The sequence below is a fragment of the Gigantopelta aegis genome, chromosome 4 (assembly GCF_016097555.1).
Source record: "Gigantopelta aegis isolate Gae_Host chromosome 4, Gae_host_genome, whole genome shotgun sequence".
Classification (NCBI taxonomy): domain Eukaryota; kingdom Metazoa; phylum Mollusca; class Gastropoda; order Neomphalida; family Peltospiridae; genus Gigantopelta; species Gigantopelta aegis.
Window position 1 is genome coordinate 98,435,762 of NC_054702.1, and position 10,818 is coordinate 98,446,579.

Here is a 10,818-nt window from a genome sequence, read left to right on the forward strand (position 1 = left end):
TCCAGCAAGTTACAAATTCTTGTGGCCCAAATCAAACCCTGCTGGACCAAATATGATTGTATATTATAATGATGAAAAATAAAAGAAATAAACTGATGCGTGAGTATAAAAATAAAAATAGCTGCATGTCCAACGGGACAGTAGGCGAAAACATCTTCAGGCTTGTGGTAATTTTGAACGAAACATCTGGTCGGTGTGGAAGTATTTCGACCACTGCACACTATATTTAACATTTAGACTGGATTAAAGCTATTTTAACAAACACGTCCACACTATATTTAACATTTAGACTGGATTAAAGCTATTTTAACAAACACGTCCACACTATATTTAACATTTAGACTGGATTAAAGATATTTTAACAAACACGTCCACACTATATTTAACATTTAGACTGGATTAAAAATATTTTAACAAACACGTCCACACTATATTTAACGTTTAGACTGGATTAAGGATATTTTAACAAACACGTCCACACTATATTTAACGTTTAGACTGGATTAAGGATATTTTAACAAATTCGTCCACACTATATTTAACGTGTAGACTGGATTAAGGATATTTTAACAAACACGTCCACACTATATTTAACTTAGCAGTATTTATATTTTTCATCTCGGTCATTTTAACAAGATTTTGTTATTTTATTAATTATCATTGTGGCACATATATATCATTGAAATCTAACGACAAAAGAGATTAATGTAATATTATTATCTGTGTCTCCAGTAGTATGTAAAGTCATCATATGCATGTATGATTATCTAATCTGATCATTAAAAAACAATATAGCAATTTTCACTCTATCATTTTTAACCATTTTTATTTTTTTCACACGCAGCCATTCGTTCATTACGTAAACGTGTTTTAACAATGTTATAAGTGTATATTCCTTCACTGTCCACATAATGAGAGTATATTATGTTGTATTATCTTCATTGAATGTCTGTCATGTATGTGTCCATGTTTTCTTTCACAATCCAGCTATATGAGATTTCCTCCGGAAGATTGGTGAGATAAAAAAGAAAAACCCATGCCAATTGGTTCAGCTAGAATAGTTTATCATATCAACCTTATAGTAGACAGTAGCGTAGCTACCATTATCGCAGAAAAATAAGACATTTAAAACTTAGTTGACTAAATAATTAAATTTACTCGCTTTTAAATAACAAAAATAACTATTAATTTAAGAGAAAAATATTCATTCGAGAAGCAGGTTTCGCGATTTCAATTACCATGCATATATACCATTGACACACAGTTATTTTTAAGATTTTGATTTAAAATTAATTCAGTTATTTTGCCTTTAAAACATTCAAAGGCAAAGCTAAGACGTTAGGGGAGATATGACATGCCTTCGGGCAAATTGAAAATGTCTTTTTGAAACTACCATACCATAGCTACGCCGCTGGAAGACTTAACCCAATTTTACTAACTAGCAAAGTGTTTGGTTTTACAGTTATTAACCACGTCACGTGCATGTACACGTCCATACTTTGTTTTGCATATATGCATGATTAAGAGTGATCTATATTAACAATACGTAGATGTTTATTTTCATCACCTTCACCATATGAGTTAACCTTAAAAATACCCTAGAGTTACACATATATTCTCCATTTATAAATGTTGTATTTTATATATTGATTAAAAAATATATAGTCAGTTGTGTGTTAAATTTAGACCCCAACGTTATATACCAGATATGGTGTCTTTTGGTTCTAGTATCGGTTTAAACATTTCATAATTATGAATAGTAAAAATCTTAATATAACGATACAAGTTCATGATGTACTAACCAAGGGGTATTTTATGCTGTGTTACACGTGTATGTATCCCTTAGTAATGTCGTTAGATTCGAAATATAAGTTGAAGTGTGTTTATCAATGCAGTACAGATATTGTGTGTTCACTTTATCAATGAGTAAATTGGATTTACCTTTTTCTATAGGCATGGTTATGTCTTTTATTATGTGGCGTGTTCGTTGTGTTATTAATACACCATATCCAAATATATATATATATATTTATTTATTTATTTATTTATCATATAATATCTTACATTTTCAGTGCAATCAAAGTATGTGATATTTTTCAGATCACATACTTTAAGAATTTGATAACTTTGCAAATTAGATGTAAATTAGTCGAGGTCTCGGCACTAGGTTTATTGACATTTAAGCAAACGTACTTGGGTGACACTCCATGATTGACGTATGCATTCATAGTCATCAAATAAAAATATTTCAATGGCAATTTTACACTGAAAGCTGTCCAGCGTTCAGAGGCTCGCATAATACAATTTTTATTCCTAATATATGATATTGACGATACCGAAAAACACTTTGGTAATAACCTATATATATATATATATATATATATATATATATATACAACATGTATATCGATTGTATCTAATATATACATACAGGGCTTCTAGATTATGGTAGCCCCACTCTCATGGCTTGTGATATTTCATGTTGGGCTAGTAAATAATTACTATTGTCATTCCCGACGGCTAGTCAAAACCTAAAAAGGTTGCCTGCTCCCCAATCTAATGGTTTTTAAGCTCTGTCTCCTTCTTTTGGTGGCATATTCTAATATTTCTATTGGTAAAATTGTCTTTTAAAAGTAGGGCTGGTGAATTTTTAATTGTGGCTAGTAAATTTGATTAATCACTGATCCCATGGCTAGTGGATTTTTATCAAAATATTCTAGAAGCCCTGATTGATATATAAAACGTTTGAATTAAAAGAAAATCTTTGAAATCATAGACAGAGTCTTACATTCACCGAGGAATCATGATAATCCTATTGCATCAGTTTTAACAATGACTATAGTGTCTGTTTTCACGGAAGGTTATTAAATACACTGTGGACCTTGTTTATTTTTGGACATACTGCAGTGAATATACCAATTGTGTTACGGTGACGTATGACGTAGACATAAATCCAAAGAAGGGTTCTGCTGAAGTCTGTTTTGGTATAGGGAATACTGATGAACATGGACATTTATAATCAAAATAAATATACTGAACTCCATTATAAATGCACCAGTCAATGTTCAGTTGTTATTACTATGGTATGTGTGAGATTCCTATAAAATAGAGAACAACAGTAACTCTTGTATACCATGTTTGATTATATATTGACTACCAGAGTACATCCAATTATACAACATCAGTTAAAATGTATTAGTTTTGTCTTCTCATGTCTCTTTTACAAATCTACAAATTTAAATGGTGCGTTTTCAATGGTGTTCAGTATATATGTCATAATATTAATCAGCATAAGAGCCAGACCAGTCAATTATTACAACCAATCAGACGAGTGATATGTTGTGATATGACCAATAAAAAAGATACATATTTTCCAAGACGTGAAATTGTCTCAAGGGATGTCCACAGTTGGTATTCCTTGTATGATTGCAATAATAACAGCCCTATTTAGACTGCACTCTTCAAATTAAGTAATATAGAGTTGTTTTTCATTTGTGCAGGGAAATAGTGAGAAGGAATCTGATTGACAAGCAACATCTGCTGGAATTAACCGTCCAGAGATACAGATCAGAACTGGCTTCAGCGTCCTCCAACATTGCTGGCAAGGAGATCATCATCGCCAAGATGACTCACCAGGTATTTTAGACAAGACAACATATGGCCATAATGGGCCGGGTTTACGGAGCCTGTTTGGTTTTTTTTAGACGCAGGCGTTTAAACGTTGTAAATGTATGTAGTTACATGCGTGTAAGACATAAACAGGCTTTATACATTCAGCCCAATATGTCCACTGTACATTTGTAGCAACGTAAAATGAAAATTAAAATCTTTCCGGAAATATATCAAAGGTACAAAATATTTTGTATGAAATATATCAACGAATTAGTAAAACTGAACCTAACGGCAGAATTGTTATTTATAACTTCAGTTTGATGACTTTGAAACAATGTAATATAAATCTGTATTTTGGTCATGCGTTCCGTTGCTTTGTGAAGATATATATAGGCTAGGACGATAAAATATTCGAGTTATGTTATACATATACATATGCATTTATTTATTTTAGTATTTTCGATTCTTTCTTGAACACAGATGGAACATGTATTGCAGAATGTTTTCTTTTTTCAATACTGAATCTAGTAACACAGGTCTCTAACAAAGGTCACGATTATGTTCAGTTGTAAATGTAGTGGTAATGATGAAACGCGAAAGTGTCAATATAGGGATTCCATCAGACAGGATAAAGACAGTTCTTCGTACGTGTAGGTTTGGGTTTTGGCTGTTTTGTGGGAGTTTCTTGTTGTTTGTATGTTGTTGTGTTGTTTTTCGGTTTTTTCCCGGGGTTTTTTCTTTGGTAAATAAGTAAATAAGAGCTTTCTGATTATTTATATCATAAATGTTCTCTTTTATTCAGTTGGGAGAAAAAGAGGACCTCATTGAGGCGAAAGACCGAAAGATCAAACAGCTGGAATCCAAACTGGCCATTGCTCTGAACGAAACCAGGCTGATGGAAGATCACCTTCAGAGGGTTCTCCGGGAAAACAGTGACAGTGTAGGCGACAACAGCCGCCTCAGTTTGGGGTCTTCTAGAACGTCCCAGGAACCAGTCCACATGCGGGGTCACTTCACACCCGATGGCTACCACGGCTCGGGTCGTCGCAGCTCGGTGTATTCTAAGAGAAAGAGCGTGGACCTGTCGGCATCGCTGCCTGCAGATCACTTCAGGTCACCTCTGAATAAGGGCAACTCGAGGTTTACGTTGCTGACAGACGGTCGTGACAATGGACAAAAACCTTCGAACGGAACGCTTTCTCCAGAAACAAACTCTTATAAAGGCGAAAACTTGAACGCTTTGATAATCCGCAGACGGTCGACGCGAGCCAATAGCGTGGCGGGTGACGTGTCCAAACTGACGCTTAGGACACCCAGGGACAATGACAATGAGGATTTTAACAAAAGTGGCGCATGCGCAATAATGTGATATGTAAAGTTATTTTATGGACAAAAACAAATAAAAATATGTTTGTGAAGCGTGGATATTTAACAAATTCAAATATCTCATGCATATTTAATGTTTTGATCTACTGCTCAAATGGAAAATGAGTCGTGAGTGGCAGTCCTAAATTGGGGAATAGCAGTCCTCTTAAAGTCAAACCAGTTGACACGACCTTGTGAAAACTTCTTTTTGGCTCCAGCCTGAGCAGAGATTTGGTAATACGGATTAGTACCATTGTGCCTACATCCCATTTTGCCTACAGCTTATAACAACATAATTAGGGTCCTTAATTGGGGATTAATTGCTTGAGTGATTATGACGTTCTACCTGTATCACCTGCCTATATGTAATAGTCTGGTCCAATATTTTAGATCGATAAACAAAACAGAAGCAAACATGTTTTATACATTTCTTTATTTTATTTTATTTCACTTTTTCAGTTATATTATGTTCAATGTATAGCAGTTCACACAGTTCCCACAGATCAATGTTCACACTATTTCAGTTTAGCTTCATCAAATGTAACAATAACCCAATAATAACTGTTAACAAGCTTAATTAAGATAATCGATCATCATTAATGTAATGTAATGTGTAATATAAATGTTCATTTCATTACTGGCCCCGGTTCGTAGGGGTTCGAATCCCGGTACCGGCTCCAACCCAGAGCTGAGGTGTGTGCCCAGGACAGCGTGCTTGAACCTTAATTGGATAATTTCATTTTAATATAGGACCATTGCACTATACTGTGGGGGTGCATTTTAACGTCCCAATCTGCCTACAGACCCAGTGTAGACAAACTGGGCTGTAGGCAAAATGGGATGTAGGCACAATGGGATGCACCCGGTAATACGTCTTGCTCTAGAGCACAATTGAGTAACGGTAATAGTCACCTAAACTATTATTAATAGCAAGGTATCGTTTATAAACATTTCCCTCAGACAGGAAAGCATATGCCACATCTTTTGATACACCAAATGTGGAGCACATGTTGAAATGGAAACACCCTAGAGGTCCACTAAGATGGGTTAGCTCAATAATCTGCCACGCCCCATGAAATACAAACAAATATCAAGTCTTGGCAATACGATATTTTCCGAACAAATATATGTGCCAAATAACTTTATGAATATAATGCACACTTAGTTAACAGGACTGTGTTCGACAATATTACACCCAAGAGACAAATGGTTTGTGAGAAACCATGCTTAGCTGCAAAGTGTAGGCCTATTTATTTACATAACTCTTTAAATCACAAAAGAGAACCGTGTAAATATGAAATGAAGACAGTTTGAATATATACACTGCGACAGTACTGATATTGTTGAACTATTGACCATACAGCAATTGTATACACTGCGACAGTACTGATATTGTTGAACTATTGACCATACAACAATTGTATACACTGCGACAGTACTGATATTGTTGAATTACTGGCCATACAACAATTGTATACACTGCGACAGTACTGATATTGTTGAATTATTGACCATACAACAATTGTATACACTGCGACAGTACTGATATTGTTGAACTATTGACCATACAACAATTGTATACACTGCGACAGTACTGATATTGTTGAATTACTGGCCATACAACAATTGTATACACTGCGACAGTACTGATATTGTTGAATTACTGGCCATACAACAATTGTATACACTGCGACAGTACTGATATTGTTGAACTATTGACCATACAACAATTGTATACACTGCGACAGTACTGATATTGTTGAATTATTGACCATACAACAATTGTATACACTGCGACAGTAATGATATTGTTGAATTATTGACCATACAACAATTGTATACACTGCGACAGTAATGATATTGTTGAATTATTGACCATACAACAATTGTATACACTGCGACAGTAATGATATTGTTGAATTATTGACCATACAACAATTGTAAATACATTTCTTCTTCTTTTATGAAAACAGTTGTATCGGAAGTGTACAAACTAATAATTAGATCTAATTGCTACACGATGTTTGTTTTCTTTTCCCCACTGCAGCATCCTTTAAAAAACGATGACCACGGTGTATCTGATCTAGATGGTATTCTTCTAGAACTAGTTACATGGTATTCACTGTTCAGGGTTTTAGGGTTATTCAATACATTTAATTCGCAGTCGTGTGCGTTTCTTTTGTGGTGGAGTATTCAATAACACCGTGATGGCACCATACTGGCATACGTCCAACTAACTTTCGACTTAATGCTAAGAAGACCTCTCCATCAGTTTGACGAATAGCTGACAAGTTTGTCAATACAATAATTAGACACTGGAATTAGGCTTGAAATGTCAAATGTTACGAATCACGTCATCGCCAGATTACGAAATCAATGCCATGATTGGCTCCGGTGTTCATTTACCCTACAAAGGGCATTTTAAAAGCTACTCGGTCCTCTTATATAACGATGCAGGATATGTCTGGCTAAAGCTCAGTTTCGTGTTCAAAATATTACGTATTATTTTACATCTAGTCGCGTCCAGCCAGATGGATGGACTCATGGATTGACAGACTGATACACAGCGTCTAGGTAGCCAAGTTACTTGACACCCAATAGCAGATGTAAATTTTTGTGCTGGGGTGTCGTTAAATATGCATTGATTGTTAAGGACACTGTGAATGAATCTAAACTGAACAGTTGATGCAGTACATCCATATTCAACACACGCTATAATCAGCAACATGTAGCGCACTAACCATTTTACAGACGGCAATAATCGATCAGTAAGAATATCAATAAAATTCAGTTCTCTCCGACAATATCCCGACAAGAGGAATGCGGTCTAAGCATAGGCATTGATGCTGGATTAGTTGGGGCACGTTCAAAGAACATCATACCAAACACCAAACTCTAAACGTAGGAAAAATAGATATTATATTGCTAGTTTGTTTTCTTTTTAACTAAGAGAATGATCATTGGATCTCCCTCAGGATTTGCCACTGCAGCTGTTACGGATGACTGAACAAAATATCGATAACGTGATACTGAATGGAATTGCGTGAAATGCAGTTTTAAACAATGCATTGTAGTGGTATTATGTTCAAGAACCTGTGACAAACGGCTTGAAAGAATTGTTGTCGACCGAAAGCAATTGCACTGAACACAAAAAACGTAGCTGATGCACACACTATTGATATTTTCCTTGTAGTCCATCATAGACAATGTTCTATTAATTATGAATGATAATAAGCTAGGTGATATATTTAGTGTTTTTATTTTTGGGCCGTTGCAAACCCATTGTGTCTGATTTGATATATTTTAACACCTACATGTATGTCATTACACCACAACCACCACCAGAGCCAACAGCAGCATCCCGGACACATGATATGTGAGCAACTACCAGTAATCATCAGTAAAAGCTCTTTCTTCCTGAGGAACTATGATAGCATACCGTTTAGAATATCCCTCCACATCAGACGATTTATTTAGTTTTATTTAACATAACCTATCAGGTGTTGACATTAGCAAACTACACATTTTTCTGGTTCGAATCAACCTCTGCTGGCCCAAACATGATTACTATCTAGTATTACAATCATAACTGTCGGTCCGACCGGACGGCAGGCGAAAAACAATCTGTCAGCTCGTAATGATGCTGACCGGCAAAAACCGGTCGGAACGGAAATATTTCGACCACTGCCGATAAACTTCTAAACCAAGAGTATAGAGAAAATATTATAAAAGTGGTCGTTAGATACCATTTATCTTACAACGAGTGGTTTCAAAACGTATCTAACGAGTGAATGTGAGTTGGGATGCGTTTTTAAAAAACGAATTGTAAGATAAATGATATCTTCTGCTTCTTTTCGTTCCTTCATGTAATGATATCACAAGAAGATGTTTGCTGCCAGGATGAATCTCACAGTGACACGGAGGGATTCCTGGTCTCCATAACGTTTTCCTTCTGTGTTTTTGGTGTTGGCCAATGATATTTAACGGACAAGAATGTAATATTCTATTTCTTACATATTCCGAAAAAAGTTTTAAAATAAATTTAAACACCTATTCCAAATGAAACCTATTTACGGCCCTAACGCTTACATAGTTAACTTGTGTGTCACAGACAAGCCAATTTCAGGTTAATTTGTACGTCACAGAGTGATTGATTCAACTGTGCCTTTGGTGACCAGGGGTCATCACCTAGGAGCAGCCTGTCGTATATCTTTAAACTGTTATCACACGTATGTGTGTTAACAAGTGTGTGTTATGAAAAATAACGAATGGTGTTCCGGGTGTGTGAGAAATATATTTAACCTTAATATCAATCAGTAATCCATTACATCAATGCTTAACATCAAACAGCATATTTATGATCGTGCCCTGGCGCCATTTAGATTTATTAATTCTTTCCACGCCACACTTTGGCTGAAATGGTTATGTTAAATATTTTGCTTCCATGAATATTTATTAGTGTGTACGCTTGAAGGTCGGTTTTGGTGTTTACAGTAAGCTAAAGGTATTAGAAGAAACAAAACGTTTGTATTGCTGTTGTTGTTGTTGTTTTACTTAAAATCATTCATTATATATGTAAAATGTAATGAGACAAGACCACTCATGTCTTTGGCAAAAGTACCTTACAGCTTTGGTCATCAGGTACAAACTTTCATTTTCAAAAGCTGTTTACACTGGTCTGTATTTGTTTACGCTGGTACCGTTGGTGACATCCAAAGTGACAATGGCTTACATCACGGATGATGTGGATGTTTTTGTTCAGCTGTATATAATATTTATCTATCAGATAGTTGTTATTTTATATCGCATAGATCAGGTATCCCAGATGGAATATGAAACGAAATAATTTTGCCGTCTATAAAACATCTACGAATATTTACGGTAAACCCCAAGAGGCACTATATGGAGCATTATGTAAAGGTGGCATTGTTATCAGAGAACCACTCGATCATATCGAACATCAATTCCTTTTGCGGGTCTTTACGCTGTTTTATCGATTGCTGATTGGTTTAATTCCACCTCACAAAAGTGTTGCATATACGGGCGGTATGAAGTAACAAACACTGCAATGCTGGGGGTTAAAGACCCACTGAAAAAGGTGTTATATCGATCTCTGTGATGCTTTTCAAAACAAGAAAAATGCATTGCGGACCACCCGGAAGTGCACGGGTTACGACTATTACAGATTACAAAAACACCATTACGATTGGTTATAAAAAAAAAATTCAGAGGATTAACTTGACATTGATTTGGTAATTCTCTATAAATTCCACTGATCCGCCATTACGCATAGCGGTTTAATACATAATGTGATTTGTATGTAAAATACCTGTAGAATTCACCATCCTCGTTCCTCGTGAGACGAAGTGAAAGTTTGTTTTGTTTGACACCACTAAAGTACATTGATTTTTTAATCATCAGCTATTGCATGTAAAAAAATTGGTCATTCTGACACTTGATAGTCTTCAGAGAAAATCCGCTACATTTTTTCATTAGCAACAAGGGATGTTTTAAATGCACATTCTCATAGACAGGACAGCATATACCACGTTCTTTGGTATATCAGTCGTAGAGCACTTATTGGAAAACGAAAAATCCAAAAGGTCCGCCGATGAGATTCGACCGTACGACTCGTATACCTTAAGTAAGCGGTCTATCGACTGAGCTGAAGTATTTCATTCACTCTTTTGACCATATTGTACACAGGAAAGTTGATGTAAAAAGTCTTCAACGTGATACCCATAGGCATAAAACGGTCTGTTTGTTACGTGTCGTGCAAATTCATAACCATTTTAGATTATTATTACTCAGGAGTCGACTATTGAATACCTGTTGCCTTCT

At 35.5% G+C, this 10,818-nt stretch overlaps 1 protein-coding gene across 1 annotated transcript in view; it reads left to right on the forward strand.

Annotated features, from left to right (window-relative positions):
- The window catches only part of LOC121371540 (plectin-like), a 41,239-nt gene extending 34,263 nt beyond the window's left edge, over positions 1-6,976 (forward strand). The window contains exons 8-9 of the mRNA XM_041497511.1: positions 3,501-3,636; positions 4,415-6,976. Of these exons, the coding sequence (XP_041353445.1) occupies positions 3,501-3,636; positions 4,415-4,981 (703 nt within the window). The 3' untranslated portion in view covers positions 4,982-6,976. The remainder of the gene's footprint in view (positions 1-3,500; positions 3,637-4,414) is intronic.
- The last annotated feature ends 3,842 nt before the right edge of the window (positions 6,977-10,818 follow it).